Here is a 17594-nt window from a genome sequence, read left to right on the forward strand (position 1 = left end):
CCCTGCTCTAGGCTCCCACTGTACTTTAAGTGTTCTGTTGGTCCTTTATATAGTTTTCCTGAGAGCATAGGGAATAGTAGATGCTTTAGATGATGTCAGGGATACCGAATTCTGGGGCCTATTCAGTCCTCTGCTTCCCACAGTTCTCAGCTCATGGGTGGCCCAGAGAAGGTCCTTGGCCTGTGCTGCGTGAGCCAGCTGAATGGGGGCATGCAGGTCACGACTGATGACCCAGATGGGATGCAGTAAATAGGGTATAAGAGAGGAAAGTGGAGCTGATGATGTTAGAGGAAGCTGTGATAATGAGCTGGGCCCTTCCTCCCTTCAAGGTAGCCCAGGAAGTTCTCTGCTGGGTGTAAAGAGCATGTGTGTCTTGCTGTAGCTTTGCGCTTCAGAACACTACAACACTCCTCCTTTCGGAATCACCATTCTCAGGAAGAGAAGACATTATTGTTGGGACTGACATTTGAGAACTGATAAGTACTGGACTTGTCTAGATAGCCAGAATTACTTATACTTATGCAAAGACTCTGGATTACCTTTAGGACTGTGCAATCCTTGATTAAGATCTTGGTATAGAAATCAAAGGTTCAGGAGGTTCCTTAGAGAAATCTATTTTGTTTTTGCATGTTTCTAAGTTGCAAGATAAACTCTGTAAATGTAATTCTGTAAACATTTCAATGACCTGGGATGTTGTTTTTATTTTGAAAGGGGACATCTTGGTTTACAAGTTTGTTAAACTAAGAACTATTTTGGTGAGAAAACGAGATATGTGTGTGTGTGTTTTTAATTCCTTGCTAAAGCACTATGGAATCAGCATCTCCATGGTAGCTTACTTCGGGCCCATTTGTTAAACAAAACTGAAGTCTTCTATAAAACACTCTAGATTCAGAGAGCTGTATCTAGTCCTCCTTTTTTTATGCTTTATATTATATTTTATATTTTTCCCCTAAAAATAAAATGATGCTCCAGGCTACACTTTTGGGTGGTGGACCTGTGAGAGAAGAGCTCCCAGGTCTCCTCTGTGAGGTGAGCCACAATGAGGTCAGTCCTTGTGCTGGAAGCCAACATCCAGGAGGGAGGCTGGGAGAACTGCATGATGAGGTGGCACACAAGGGCACTGGTGCTCTGTGTCACAGCTGGCCAGGGCGGAAACCAACGGGATGCCTTAGAACTTAGGTGGAGTCAGGCAGAGAACTGGTAAAGATGAGGCCAAGGGAGAAGTTTCCTAAACCCCAAATACTGTCATCACATGCCTTGAAGAATTCTTCAGTGTTGGGAGAAGAGACTTAAGGAGGACACTCCCCCATGAAACAGGGATGCCAAAATGCTTGCATATCCCTACGACACATAGGGAATTTCTACCTGGAATTTCGTCATAAAAAGTTCATGTAATGCAGTATATCTGGAAGATTAATGTTTATCCATTTATTGTTTCAGTGAGAAAGGATTAGTGGAATAATCAATATATCAGAAGACATCCAGCTACATTATGGGGAAGCGTAGAACAGCCCAAAGAATTGGGAAACAAGATAGGTGAGCATTAATAGAGGGAGTGAGAGGCAAGAAAATACTATACAATCAATGATGTCTTAAGACATCTTGGGAGAGAACTAGATTCCAAGGAGAGTAGGCTTTGGAAGTATCTTTTCTTTTTTTCCAGTAACCTTCTTTTCTTTTTTCCCTTCCTTTCTTTCCTTCCTTCTTCTTCCTTCCTCTCTTCCTTCCTTCTGTCTTCCCTCCCTCCTTCCTGCCTTCTTTCACTCCTTCCCTTGATAAACCTTTAGTGAACATCTACTATGTGCTGATTACAATTTTGGGTTCTGGGAAACACTTGTGAACACAATAAGCATGGTCCTTGCCTCATGAAACTTTAAGTCTTGCAGGGGAGACAGAAAGTAAACAAATATTCACAAAAATATCTGTAACTACGTATTATGCTAAATGCTGTGAAGCAGAAGTATAAGGATAGCATAGGATATTATGAAACACTAGTTTAGATGGGGGAGTGATGGTGGTGGTTGGGGAATACTTCTCCCAGGAAGTCACATTTAAGCTGAGAGCTGAAGAGGAGTCAGACAAGAAGCAGTCTGTTGGGATGGGGGAGGGGTAGCATTTCAGCCAAGGGAATAATAGGAATAATAATAATGAATCCAATGATAATAACAATGATAAAACACTGAGCACTTATTCATGTGCCAGTCACTATTCTAATTACTATTCTTTAATTTAATCTTTACATTTACCCTGTGAGGCAATTACTATTATTCCCATTTTTCAGATAAGGACAATGAGGCACAGAGAGCTTAAGTAACTTACCCAAGGTCACACAGCTAACAGGTAAGGACACTTGGATTAACCTTGGGTAATCTGAGAAAGGAGAGAAAGACCTGGTAAAGTGGAGGAAATGAACAAAAGCCAGTGGGACTGAGCTGTAGTGATCACTGGGGTGGGGGATCACCCAGGGATTCAGGGGCCTTGTGACGGGTTCTGGAATTTTTCCTAAATTCAATGTGGAAACCCACTGCACGAATTTTAGGAGGTGAAATCTGCATTTTCACATGTCCTCTTGTGTTCCAGTGGGAGAACAGCCTGGAGCCTGGGATCAGTTTGAAGAAAACTGTAGTTGTCTAGGTGGGAGTGACAGTGGCTTGCACAAGATAATCAATTAAATAACTAACCAACTACTTAAATTCCTTAATTCCTTCCTTCCCCTTTCCCTTCCCCCCACCCCTTTCTCTCTATTCCCATTGCTCTCTCTGTACCCCTTTCTATTTCAGCAGAGGGTGGGGGACACAGCGATACGTTTGCCAAGCCAGGGCCAGACACAGGCATTCCTTCAGCTCCGAGGCACATCCCCCTTTGCTCCCCCTCTCTCAGGATCATCCTTTCCTATCCCTACATGCTGAGAGGGAGCAGCTGCTAGAATCTAGAACAACTCCCAGCTGTTCTTCCAACTTTTCTCAAGTGTTTCTTAGTGTCAATGCCTCTAATTAGTTAAAATAGGAAGGAGGGTGGTAAACAGAGGAGCAAAAGAGAGGCCTAATTATAGCTGTAGCCAAAAGGACTTTCCCCTAAATACACTGTGATCTCAAAATACTTAGCTAAGCGCATAGGTACACAGCAGAGAGGTTTTAAAGAGCTACAGAAGTAAAATTTGAAGGCCAAATGGGACACCCCTGCCTTCCTTTACAACTGGCTTGAAGAGGAAGGGAATGACAGAACACTGAACCCTCACTCGTGCCAGGCATGGTGCTGGGTGCTTTGCATGCATCAACTCAGCAATTCGTAATCCTCACAACAACGTGAGGATGTAGGTACTGGGTTACCGTTGCCTTACTGATGAGGAAACGGAGGTTCAGTGAAGTTGAAGTTAATTTGTCCAAGATGATACAGCTAATGGGAGAGCCAGGATTTAAAACTGAGTCTCTGTGACTTCACAGTCTGCAGCAAGAGGAAGATGGGGCTCTCAAACCTACGAAAGATGGGGTATTGGGCAGACAGCTTAAGCAAGGATTCAGGGTAGGGGATCAGAACAAAAATCTGGAGGGTCCCAGCTCTCAAAGTGCTAGAGGCATCATTGTAGGAACTGGCAGGAATCATTCAGCACTCGTACTTTTTCCAATCCTGAAATCCCTCCCAGCCCTCACAAGATGTGCTGGAGGAAGGACTAGCCTGTCACTAACAATTCACAGGTAGATAAATCATTGGGTGAATGCCCCCACCCCTCACCCAGTAAAAAGACCGCTGCTTTCTGCAATCAAAGAAGATGCACTGTTTGGCAAAGGAACCTGCACTGGCTAATCCCTCTCGCCTTTTTAAGGTTATGGAGGAATCTGGTCTCCTTCAGAAAGTGGGCCACCTGGTAGGTCTCATCACGTCAACTTCCTTCATCTCAGCTCAAGCTTAAAAGGCCTCTTCACTGGGAAGCTCCCTAGTGAGGTTTTCCACACACATCTGGAGACTTTCCACAATAGGCCTTTGAAGCGGCCTGAAGTATTCCGGGAAAGTCTGCCTCACTGGACTGAGGTTTAAAGAGCAGAAGCCCACATTTATTTTTCTTTCCCGCCTTCTTTGACAAAACTCCGACCAGCGGTTTGTGGGCATTTGCAAAGCAGTCCTGATTCTCAGTTTGCTGGTTCTAGGGTTGAAATCTTAAAGAAAAAAACAACAGTAATAGAGAAAATTCAAAAGGAGTGTTGGTGTCATACAGATCTGTTTATGGGCATGATTGCCTCCCCCGCCAGACTCTGAGCCATGCTTTAGTCATCTTTGTAGCAGAAAGAAAGTGGATTTTGAGCTAAAGCAGACCTGCTCCGTCACTCACCATTGGTGCAATTTTGTCCAGTCACTTAAATTTTGTGAGGCTTGGCATCTTCATTAGTGAAATGAATTAAGAGTGCCTGCGTTGAATGGAGTATTAAACATTACATGGGGTGGGACAAGTGAATCATTTTGAACATTGTCTGACATGGACCCCACCAGGTGCATGTGCCTCTGATGTGGTGCTGTCCCCTCTGCCAGGATCACCCTCCCTCACATAGGGTAAGAGCTACTCATTCTTTACAACTCAACTCATTCTATGAGTCCAGCATTGCTCTAATACAAAAAAAAAGATAAAGATATTACAAGAAAGAAAAGACTAATATCTCTCATTAACATGTGTAAAAATACTCCGTGAAATATTAGCAAATCAAACTTACGATTAAGTGGGATTTATTCTTGATATGCAAGGCTGGTTCAACATTCAAAAATCCATGAAAATAATTCACCACATCAACAGGTTAAAGGAAAATCATATGATCATATCAATTGATGCAGAAAAACCATTTGATAAAATGCAACACCCATTCATCATTAAAAACTCTCAGCAAGAGAGTATCTTCTTGACCAAAAGGGGGATGCAAAATGAGACGAAATAGTTTCAGTGGCTGAGAGATTTCAAATGGAGTCGAGAGGTCACTCTGGTGGACATTCTTATGCACTATATAGATAACATCTCTTAGGTTTTAATGTATTGGAATAGCTAGAAGTAAATACCTGAAACTACCAAACTCCAACCCAGCAGTCTGGACTCCTGAAGACAATTATATAATAATGTAGATTACAAGGGGTGACAGTGTGATTGTGAAGACCTTGTGGATCACACCCCCTTTATCTAGTGTATGGATGAGTAGAAAAATGGGGATTAAAAACTAAAGGACAAATGGGGTGGGATGGGGGGATGATTTGGGTGTTCTTTTTTCACTTTTATTTTTTATTCTTGTTCTGGTTCTTTCTGATGTAAGGAAAATGTTCAGAGAGAGATTGTGGTGATGAACGCATAACTGTTATCATACTGTGGACAGTGGATTGTATACCATGGTGATTGTATGGTGTGTGAATGTATTTCAATAAAACTGAATTTAAAAAAAAAAAATCTCAGCAAGGGAGGAATACAGGGGAACTTCCTTAACTTGATAAAGAATATCTACAAAAATACCTACAGCTTATATCTTACTTAATGATGAGAAACTGGACACTTTTCCCCTAAAACTGGAAACAAGGCAAGAATGTCCTTTCTTGTCATTTCTATTCAACATTTTACTAGAGTTCCTAGCTATTACAATAAAACAAGAAAAGGAAATAAAAGGTATACCATTTGGAAAGGAAGAAATAAAACTGTCTTTGTCCTCACAGGACACAACTCTCTATGTAGAAAATTCCAAAGAATCAACAACAAAAAAACTTCCTGGAACTAATAAGTGAGCAGAATAATATCACAGAATACAAGATCAATATATAAAATTTATTTGCTTTCCTATATATTAGCTATGAACAATTGGAATTTGAAGTAAAAATAATTCCATTTTCAATAGCACCCCCTCAAAAATGAAAAACTTAGGTATAAATCTAACAAAAAGTGTTCAGGATCTATACAGGGAAAACTATTGATGAAAGAAATCAAGGAAGATTTAAATAAATGGAGAGAAATTCCATGCTTATGGATTGTAAGACAGTATTGATAAGATATCAATTCTTCCAACTTGATCTACAGATTCACAACCATCCCAATCAAACTCCCAGAAAGCTATTTTGTAACTATGAACAAAATGATTCTAATGTTTACAGGGAAAGGCCAAAGACCTAGAATAGCCAACACAATACTGAAGAAGAAAAAAGTTGGAAGACTGACACTACCTGCCTTCATGACTTACTATGAGGTTACAGTGATCAACACAGTGGTTAAAGAACAGCCAGGTAGATCAATGGAAGACAGAGCGAGCCTGGAAAGACACAAATATAGTCCACTAAACTTTGACAAAGGACCAAAGGCAATTCAATGGAAAAAAGATAGCCTTTTCAACAAGTGATGCTGGAGCAATTGGACAACCATCTGCAAAAAAAAAATGAGTTTAGATACAAACCTTAGACCTTTCACAAAACTTAACTAAAAATGGATCATAGACCTATATGTAATACATGAAATTATAAAACCTCTAGAAGAAAACAAACACAGGAGAAAACTAGGTGACCTTGGGTTTGGTGATGAATTTTTTTTTTTTTTGGTGATGAATTTTTAAGTATAACACCAAAAGCATGATTTATGAAAGAAATAATTGATAAACTGGACTTTGTTAAAATGAAAAACTTCTGCTCTGTGAAAGACACTATGAAAGGAATCAAGGACAAGCCAAAGAGTGGGAAAAATATTTGTAAAACACATATCTGATAAAGAACTTGTTTCTAAAATATACAAAGAACTCTCAGAATTCAGTAATATGAAAGCAAATAAGCCAATAAAAATGGGCAAAAGATATGAACAGACATCTCACCAAAGAAAATACACAAGTATCAAATAAGCAGACAAAAAGATGCTCAACATAATTTGTCATTAGAGAATTACAAATTAAAACAAGATACCACTACACACAAAATTAAAATGGCTAAAAGTTTAAAAACTGACAATACCAAATGCTGATGAGGCTGAGGAGCAACAGGAACTCTCATTCATTGTCACTGGAAATGCAAACTGGTACAGCTACTTTGGAAGACATTTTGGCAGTTTCTCACAAACCTAAAATATGGTCCTACCATATAATCTAGCAATCATGATCCTAGGTATTTACCTAATTGATTTGTAAACTTAAATCCACACAAAATCTGTACAAGAATGTTTACAGCATTTTAATTCAGAATTGCCCCAAACAGGAAGCAACCAAGATGCCCTTTAAAAGGTGAATGGATAAGCAAATCGTGGTACGTCTATAAAATGGAACATTATTCAGCAATAAAAAAATAAGCTATTAAGCCAGGAAAGACATGGATGAATCTTAAATACATATTATTATGTGAAAGAAGCCAGTGTGAAAAGACTATACACTGTATGAGTCTAAGTGGCATTTTGGAAAAGGCAAAACTATTGAGGCAATAAAAAAGATCATTGGTTTTCAGGGGCTCAGGGGAAGGAGAGGGAGAGTTGAATAGGTGAAGCACAGGGGAATTGTTTTGGGGGTGGAGAAATGATTCTGTATGATACTGTAATTCTAGATAAATAACATTATACATTTGTGAAAATATTTTGAAGATCGTATGCACCCTTGACATGAAGTGAAAAGAGTAACAATCTACCCCTGTGGTCTTCCCTCCAAAAAAAAAAAAAAATAACTCCAGTGTGATCATGAGAAAAATATCAGACAAATCCCAATTGAGGGATATTCTATAAAACACCTGACCAGGACTCTTCAAAACTGTCCAGGTCACCAAAAGGAGGATAAGTCTGAGAAACTGTCAAAGCCCAGAGGAGTCTAAGGAGACATGGGAACTAGATGTAATGTGGTATCCTGGATGGAATCCTGGAACAGAAAAAGGATATTCAGTAAAACTAAAGAAATCCGAATAAATGTGGACTTAGTTAATAATAATGCACAAATATTGGCTCATTATTATAAAAAATGTACCATACTAATGTAAGATGTTAATAATAGTGGGGTTTTGGGGAACTCTCTGTAGTATCTTTGAAATTTTTCTGTAAATTTCAAACTGTTGTAAAAATAAAAGTTTATTTAGATATAATACATATGTACACATATATGCATACATGTAAGGTCAGGTAGTGAAAATCCTAGGAAGAAAAGCAATCAAGTAGTATAAGGGGGATGGAGAATGGTAGGAGCGGGCGGAAAGTTTGGACAGATGACCAGGAATGGCATCTCCCTAAAAAAATGGTATTTGTGCAGAGATCTGAAGGAAATATGGAATTGAACCATGTATATATCTGGGGGAAGAGGGTTTCATGCAGAGGGAACTGCAAGTGTAACAGCCCTGAGGTGGGAATGTGTTTGGTAAGGGAAAGATACAAAGAGGCCAGCATGGCTGGAGCTGAGTGGGCAGAGTGGAGAAGGGCAGGGAATGACATCTGAGACGGTTGGGTTCCAGGCCGGGAAGGGCTTGTAGGCCACCATAAGGAATAATAAATAAATAAACAAATAAGATGAATGGAAACTCTTCATCTTGAAGTTTTTTTTTCTGGGTACTCCTGCCTTTTTTTTTTTTTTTTTAAATGAAGAGTCATCTTTCCTATTATACCTCCCTCCCCAACCACATACAAATATCCTATCATGGCAGTAACAAAATCCCTTACCCTGCTGTTGTTCCAACAAGACCCTCTAGTCCTGCAGAAGCTGTCTAAGGCATGCCATATCCTTCCTGAGGCAGAACTTGGGAGTGTTTCTAGATAGGAAAAGTGAAATGAAGGCTTGAGACCAAATTTTCACACAATTCAGTGTAAAAAACTTACATTGAAATCTTTAGATAACAGAAAGAAAAGTGGATTTTCCTCTCTTCAATATTAAAGTAATTGGCTCAAACTTTCATTTCATTTTGTACATGTAGGCACAACCCAGAGACTGTAATTAGTTTCAAACCACCAAAGTAGAAACAGAATAAAACCTCGCTAACTGAAGGGCTTTTTTTCCCTTGACATACTTGGCTTTTAATGGCTGGAGGCATAAGGCATAAATCCAGAAAGCAAGCTCAAGACTGGAACTTGTTTAAAAAATAAACTAAACAAAATGACTTGCAAGACATGCCTTGGATGAGTCCAGTATCAACCCCTTACTCGTTGCCTTCTCCTCTATTTCCAGTCACAGAAAATTAGAGAAGATACTCTGAATGACAATGGATCTTCAGTCGTCAAAGGAGCCATCATTCTCATCATTTGCATGTTGCCACAGGAACAAGAACTCTTCCACCTGTTGCAGAGATTTGTACCAATAAGGATGGAACCAGAACAACCTTCCTATGAGCTTCCCTGTAACCAAACATGTACATAAACAAAGGCACCCTATTGTATGAGTATACAGTAAAAGGTGGATTTTTCAACAGTGGGGACTTGAGCTCAGAATATCTGGGTTTATCTAAGGATGGTTGTTGCCAAACTCAATCACTGACCATGTGCTTGGGAGGTTAGTTAAAAACTCTGAGCCTAAGTTTTTCCATCTTTAAGATGGTAATTATAAATGTTTGTCACCTGCCCCTTTTCTAATGTGAGTATACGGAGGAGCATTCTGGAGTTAAAGCTCTCCAATCCCATTCCTTTACCTATACATTGGCGCTCCCACCTCTGTACCATGGAGTCAGGGGCCACCCACTAAGAAGGTCCTTGCCACAGTCTGTTATTGTTCCAGTTAGCCTGTCTGGACCCTTTTCACTGCATCCCCAGGCTTTTTCCGGTACCCCTGGCTCTAGCCTACAGCCTCCATAAGAGCTGGATCCAGTTTTACACCCCATCCCCCGCTTCTCTTAATTTATTTTTGCCTTTAGGGCACTTTTGCCTATTTTGCTCAAGATAACACCCCAGCTTAGCAGCCAGGACCCTCCACCTCTGCCAACCCTTTTGGAGCCTTGGTCTCATAAACTGTAAAATGGGGTTCATAACATTCTCTGTTTTCATCTGTGAGGCTGTGTGTACAGTGGGTAGGAGCATGGATGCCGGGGCCAAACTGCCTGGGTTCAAAGCTTAGTTTCTCTCTTTACCAGCTGTGTGGCCCCAGCCATGTTACTTAACCTCCCTGTGCCTCAGTTTCACTATCCATACAAAGAAGATAATAATACCACCTACCTCATGGGGTTTCTATGAAGATCGAGTGTGTATGTGTATGTGTGTGTGTGTGTGTGTGTGTATATATATATATATATATATATATATATATATATATATATATGCAGTGATTAAAAGAGAATATAGAAAATGCTGGCACACAATTGTGTGTTACCTATTACTCTTATTATTACCACCTCCAAGAACTGATGGGAAGATACAATGTGGTGCTGTATAACTCATCCAGCTTAGCATCAGCATACAATTCTTCCTTTTTTCCTTCTTTTTCATATAATACATTTTTAGCAGTGGAGCCAGGACTTGAACTTAAATCTCCAGACTCCAAGTCCTTTGTCTGTCTACTCTCTCTCAGATGCCTATGAAGGGCTGATCTTGGAACCATGGTTGCCTAAGTAGTAAGATCTAAGTGGGGCTGGTCAGGGGTTTATTACTCCAACTATGTGCTCCTTCACCACTTGGCATGGCATTGTTGGGCACCCTTCAGTCATCCCAAACCAGAGCTCTAGCAGTTCATCCCAAGACTGCCTCACAGCCTCAAATCACATGTCTGGGTTCACGCTACTTCCTTCTTCCTGTCTTTCCCAGCTCACATCCAGGCCTGACTTTGCTGGCAGAGTAGATCCTCTCATTATGGTATCCCCTGATCAAAAGCCTTCCATGGCTCTCCACTGCCTGTGGTGGGAGAGTGGTTCAGGTGGTATAGAGCCTTTACTTCATGGTACTCACTGCCTGATTCCACGAGCAATTGAGATAATAGCATCAGAACAAGCATCAGATAGAGCCTATGATGGGTATAATATAAACCCCAATCACAAGCACACGTATCCACAGAAGAAAAGTAGCAACAGAAAAGCCCTGCACTGTGAAACTAAGCATTGTGGATTATTTTTAACTTTTCCCATTAATATTTGATTGCTATTTACTAAGCCTCAATTTTCTCATCTGTATAATAAGATAATACCTATACCATAGAGCAGCTGGGAAGGTGAAAGGAGAGGACATATGTGAAGGGCCTGGGCCAGCAATTCTGCACATTGTAGGTGTTATCATAATTATCTTTATTATTCTAAAACCTAGATCCTCTCCCTTACCTTCAATCTATACCTGTCTTATTTATCCATTTTGATTCTTGCAGTTCTCAGGGATGTGCTGGGTCTTTTCCTCTGAGAACTCCCACTTCGATTTGCATGCCTTCTCTTGGTGTTTCTTTCCCCACTCCCATTATGCCCAGATCTAAGCTTCTCTTTTCTAAATCCTGTCCCACATTTGAGGCCCAGCTCATAGCCAACTGTCTCCAGGAAACTTTCCATGGCCTCCCTCTCCATACTCTGTCCCGACTCTCTGCATTCATACCTACTTATAAGATGTACTACTTAACTTAAAAATACCTGCTGATGCTTTTCTAGTATTTTGCTTTTTCTCTTTCCAATTATATTGTAAACCTTTCTTGAGTAACCATTGAGATTTTCTTTTATTCTTTTTTTTTTGTTGTTGTTGTTGTTTCTTATGTTTTTGGCATAAGATAAATGTTCAAAAAGCCCCTAGCAATGCTTCCTCTGAGAGTCCTCAAAAGAAGTATAAAAGTTTCTGGGAATCCAGAAGCTAGGAGTGGTATCTTCATCTTTAAAATGAAGATAATAAATACGTTCATAGAATTGTTTGATGGGTTGAGATAATGGATACAGAACCAACCAGAAGTCTGTTGAATTGAAAATATAATCTGGCAGAAGAAAAGGCAACTGGAAATGATGGGAACCTGGGAAGGGAAGCAGAAGGAAAAGGAGTATCATGGGGGAATGCAAAGGTTTGCTCATGGAACAGATTTATCATGCAGCTCCTGTGTGCCAGGCACTGTGCTAGACACCTACATATATTATGTATAGGATACTGATAAAGGGTACAAATTCTGGGGTCAGGCTACTGGGTTCAAATCCTAGTCCTACCATTTACTATTGTGACCTCAGGTAAGGTGCTTAAAATATCTACAGTTTATTTTCTTCAGCTTTTAATATAAAGCAGGGGTTGGCTATGTTTTTCTGTAAAGGGCCGGAGAGTAAATACTTTAAGTTCTATGGGCCTGTACAGTCTCTGTTGCAACTATTCAACTCCACAGCTGTAGCATGAAAACAGTCACATACGATACGTGAATGAATGGGCATGGCTGGGTTCCAATAAAATTTTATTTACAAAAACAGGCAGTGGGCCAGATTTGGCCCACATGAAGTAGTTTGCCAACCTCTAATATATAATCTACTTCTTAGAGTCCACAGAGGATTGCAGAGTTAATATAGTTCATGCTTTTAGAACAGTGCCCTGCACATAGTAATTGCTCAAAAAATGATAGTGGTGGTTATTATAATGAATCCATAGACTAGGTGGTATTATGCCCTTTTACCAAGAAGAAAACTATAGCTCAGAAATAACTGAGTAATTTCTCCAACGTCTTACATCTTCTAATGGTGGCAGAGTCAGATTTATCGCACAGGCTTGCCTGACTCTAAAGCCTGTTGTTTTTCCACTACAATTTTTATTAACTTCAAGTATCAAGTTCCAAGTACCAAGCCCAAGATCTTCAAGTACCAAGACCTTATTTCATAGACAGAAGGGGAATCTTTCTCTGGTCCCACATCTTCCAATGTTTTGAGACTTTACTCAAACACGGGCAACACATCGAATGATTAAATCAGGCCACAGATCCAAATCAGCGTCGTTGGAAAGCCCCGGCTTTGTTTCCTTCAAGTTCTGATTCCAGTGAGTAGGGAACAGGTGCAGAGGCCACGCCAGCCACCCTCTCAGGGTGCTCACCGTCTCGGCCTTCCCTGGCCACAGCATCGGTTTCCTATGGCACCAGTGGATCAGCTGCCTTGGGGGAGCCCTAATTAACTGCATAAATAGGGCAGGCTTCCCAAATCCCACATTAGTTCCGCTTTGGAATGCCAGAACTTTTCTACCATGGAAAAATTCTTTATGCCCTGACTCTTAACAAACCCAGCAAGTTCAAATGCATTTCTGGGGGGTGCGGGAGTGGGGAGAAAGGGGAACAAGAATCCCAAGCTGTTATGTGAGAAGGCAAGGAAAGAAAAGGCTTTTCTTGAAAGGGGGAAACAAAGGGCATCCAGAAATGTCACCAAAATGTCCTGCAAACTCTCAAGCTTGCCCCGAGTTGTTCTTTGTCTGACTGCCTTGAGAATGTGATGTATTTAACTCTTTCCTCAGGTCAATGCTAGGGTTCTTAAACCTGAGAAACTGAAGCCAGTACCAGCAAAGATTTCTTTCCACGTGTCAAAAACACAAACAATAAGAAGCAATCCCACATTAAATGGCAGTGACTTTGTACATTTAAAAACTGTCCACCTAATTCATTATTTAACTCTCTTTCTTTCTCTCTTTCTGTCTCTCCTCTCATCCCAAAGTTCAGTCTAAAAACCAGTCATTTCTAGAGAAAGGTTCTGGTTCTGTAGCTGAGAACACAGTCATGATCAGTTTTGGGCAAATGGATTTAACAGTAATAAGCTGTCTGTTTTATATTTCATTCCACATCTGCTGGAGTAAAACCATTTAGGCTACACTCCCTAAAAGGCACTGCATGTCTTTTTATTCCCAGAGTTCAGTGGACTATTGTGTTGACATATTTTTCCCTCATCAAAGGATATAACTGGCTTGGTTTTCAACTCAATGTTCCCACAAGACAATTCAATGGTGGAAACCACTGGACTGGGAGCCACATAGATTCACCCACCACTAGGTTTTTGAAGCCCAGGATTTAGAGAGGATCCTACAGGCTCCAGATGGACACCTAACCCAGACCTCTTGTGGGAAAGACACAACCCTTTGATTGGCTGCCTAGGGAAACAGCAGCCTCCATGAGGCTTGCTGCCTTTAATTAGGGAGAATATATAATTTTTTAACCTAATAATAAACTCACCTGTGAGTCCTGGGCACTTTTAAGGGGGAAAGGGGATATTATTAATGATGACACCAGGACAACAGACATCTGGGACTGTACGGGATCTATTATTACCCTCCTGTTGATCCAGTTCACTTCCAAGGAGCTGTCACCGCTTGAAAGATTTCACAGAAATGATTGTCATCAGGCCCTGCACTCTCTACGATGGTAAGAAACCAGGAAATTTCAGGCTTTGCGTTTTGACTTTGATGTCCTTTTCCTGTGTCACCTCTCTAGACGGACTCTACCAGACCATTTAGACTTCCCCAAATCAATGATACATCTAGCAGATACTGAAGGATACACAATTATTAACTGTACACACGGCAGAAGACTTTCTGATGCTAGTGGCTGGGGAAGAGGTCCCATCCCTACTAGCTGGGAGGGAAGAGGTCCCCTGCCCACAAAGCTGGAAGAGAAGAGGCCCCATGCCCACAAGCTAGGGAAGGCCTCGCTCGGGTGTCCCCAGAACATTGGATGAATAAAATATCCCCAATTTTTGGACACCTGCAAATAGTCATCAGCTTTATATTTTCCCATATAATGCATTAAAAAAAATACTATCATCACTCTAATCACTATTTTATAACAGAAAGGAGACTTAACACCTAAGAAAATGTAGTTAAGGCATGATCTCAACATAAAGGGATATCATTTAAATAGTCTGTGTTTAACTTTGATACAAACTCAATACTCTGTCCTTATTTTTTCATTTCCCATGGACTACTGAAAGCCTTGTTAAGGACCTGCAATAAGGGTTGGCTTCATGGAGTGTGCAATCTTTAGGGTCACACAGGGCCCCATACTGGGAAGCGCCTGAGCTTGAGGCATAATCCAATATAGACACTGTCTTGAAATTCTTAATAGTTTTATATCTGATCTGTGTTTTGTATGTGAATACTGACGGGACAAAGGAGCATGTGCTGAGGGGCCTCCTGCTGCCTCTCCAGAGTTGATTCTTGGCTGTCTGCTCCCTTCCTCCAGGCACCCCACCCCACAAGTACTGGGTGGGCAGCTCAGTGGGGGCATCCCCACGCAGAAGTTGTAAACCCTTGGTGGTCACCTGTCAGCCATGGGTTGGAGTGGCAAACCTGGGGGAAGGGGAGATGTCCTCTATCCCCACGCCTGGACAGAGCCCCGCATTTTCACTTCACATTAGGCTAAACAAATTAGGCAGCTGGTCCTGTCTGCAGTGGCCCTCCAATTTTTTAAAACTACTGGCCTAGCTGATGTGGCTGAATATCTCCTCCGCTAGTCTCACTTTGAAGTTGAATCTTTGCCTAATGGCTGTAACTCCCATACTTCCTCGTGAAAGCTAAATTTCTCTGAAAGGTTCATTACTGGCTTGTTGGGAGACATTTTATCTTGACCTGGACTTGGTGACTAATTGTCATGCTTATCTTTTTTCATTTGTGGATGGCACTTCACAGTTTAGAGAGCACACTTCCACTATTTGCGTGCCTGTGTATGTGTGTGAGTGAACAGACACATATTAGTCTCACTTTCTCTTGGTAAACCTGAAAAAGCTTATACTTTGGATTTCCAGGCAAATTTAGTCTCAACTGTCTCATTTCCTGGCTTTGTGGCTTTGAGCAAGTGATATACCTCTCTAGATTGCTAATTCTTTATTTGTTAAAGGAGATAATAACATCTATCTACCTTATAGAATCTAATTGAAGATTAATGTGGTGCAGTATTCAGATCAGCATCTGTCAGGTGACCAATAAATATTCATCCCTTTTCTCTTATTCAGCTGCATCCTACAGATGAGGACTGCTTGGGGGAGGCAGTGTTTTATTCAGGGAATAAAATAGTGGCTGAGCCAGCATGCTCCTGGACTAGCATCCTTTCCATTGTTAAAAGGCAGTAGAAAAAAGCCCTGGAATAGGTGACAAGCAGAAACTCTGGAAATATGAGGTTCTGGTTTTCAAGGAATAAGAGTTGAACACACAGGACTGGTTAGTTTTGACAGACGAGAGGAAATACTGAAATGGGAGGAAAGACTTAAAAGGGGAGGATAGAAAGCATCAAGAATAAACATGACCTCCTTCACATTTCTAACACACTCCAGTCCTGCCCTTTAGAGACACTAATAGACTTTTTTTTTCAATGCATTGGAAGCGTTCCAGAGGACAGATTTAGACATGTTTTGAACTGAGAATCAGAAGGCCTGGGTTCCAGTCTCAGGTTTCTCTAAATAACCTTGGGAAAGTTAACTCCCAATCTGGAAGCAAATATTCTCGTTTTTAAAATGAATTAAACTAGATGCCTTGCTAAAGCCTCTTCTTTGACACTATTTTTTTTTTTTTATAACTGGAAAAAGTATAATTATAACAATATATTCTGAGGAAGCTGAGGCATGTCCACTCAACTAGCATGGGACCCTCAGAGCAGTGGCCTTAGGAGGCCAGGCCCCTGGTCCAGTGACGCTGATTCTTGGGGTGAGGCCATTTGATACTCACAATGGCTCATCATCGACTACTTCCTGCATGTCTGTTCACACCCAAGGCACCTCGTTCTAATGGGGTGTGACCAGACTGCATGAACAGTAACAGATTCAGTCATTTTCATGTGCAGTGTTTAAACATCCATCTCCAAACAGAAGGAGCACAGTGGGCTGTTGTTGGGAATTCTGTGTAGTACTATTTATGGCTGTGTTTTTGGTTTACCCTTGGCCTAGTACACAGGGTACAGCTGAAAATGGCCTCAGCCGAAAACGCTCTATTGTCTCTCGGAGCAAAATTTCTAAATTTTTACATGCAGCCTGTGAGCTCCAGGCTTGTTGCCCCTGCCTTCGCCTCCTCTAGCCTACCAGAGAAACACACTCATCCTCTCTCCCCTTCCCCCTCCTCTCGCCTCTGAGTCATTCTCAACAGAGGCAGCGTGTTGCGAAGGATTTGGAGTCAGAGAGAGCTGGGCTCAAATCCCAGTTCCCCTACTTCTTAGCTGTGAGACTCTGGATGAGTCATTTAACCTGGCCGACCCTCAGGTTCCCCATATGAAAAATGGAAATAATAGAACCTACTCATAGAATTAAAATGAGAAAAATTGTTGCAGATTAATCCTGATGGACATTCTTAATTGTGTTTTTTTTCTCTACGCCTCTCATTTAGCCTGATCCATAGAAACCAGATTTCTGTCTCAGTTTCCTTTCCTTAGTTTTGATCCTCTCTTTGGTCTTGTGCTCTCAACCCACCTAATGGATTGAGCTAGAGCTCTGATTGTGCTGCCATTCTTTCTGCCCAAGGCATGCACCTGCCCCCAAACCCCTGACTGCAGGTAGGAGTTTTCCCATGGATGGACAGGAAATAAGGAAAATATTAATAGCTAATTTCATTAAGCACTTACTATGTGCCCAATCTATTATCACTTCCGCTTCATAACAAGCCTAGGCACACCATTAGCAATCCAGTTTTACAGGTCAGGAAACTGAATGCTGGAGATGATAGGCCCAAGGTCACAGGGCTAAGAGTGGTGGAGTCTGAATTCTAATCCAGTGTGTCTGACTCCAGAGCTTCTCTTTTAATTATCAACCTCCTTGCTTTT

General features: G+C 41.1%; 1 protein-coding gene across 9 annotated transcripts in view; it reads right to left on the reverse strand.

Moving 5' to 3' along the window:
- Positions 1–17594, reverse strand: part of FGGY (FGGY carbohydrate kinase domain containing) — a 472286-nt gene that overhangs the window by 27774 nt on the left and 426918 nt on the right. Inside the window, exon 16 of one of the 9 annotated variants that reach the window (XM_037827089.1) lies at positions 8617–9233. The exons of the other annotated variants lie outside the window; for them this stretch is intronic. Within the exon in view, the coding sequence (XP_037683017.1) occupies positions 9168–9233 (66 nt within the window). The 3' untranslated portion in view covers positions 8617–9167. Of the gene's footprint in view, positions 1–8616; positions 9234–17594 lie in introns of those variants that run through there. 9 annotated transcript variants of the gene reach the window in all.

This window comes from Choloepus didactylus, chromosome 2 (genome assembly GCF_015220235.1).
Source record: "Choloepus didactylus isolate mChoDid1 chromosome 2, mChoDid1.pri, whole genome shotgun sequence".
NCBI lineage: Eukaryota > Metazoa > Chordata > Mammalia > Pilosa > Megalonychidae > Choloepus > Choloepus didactylus.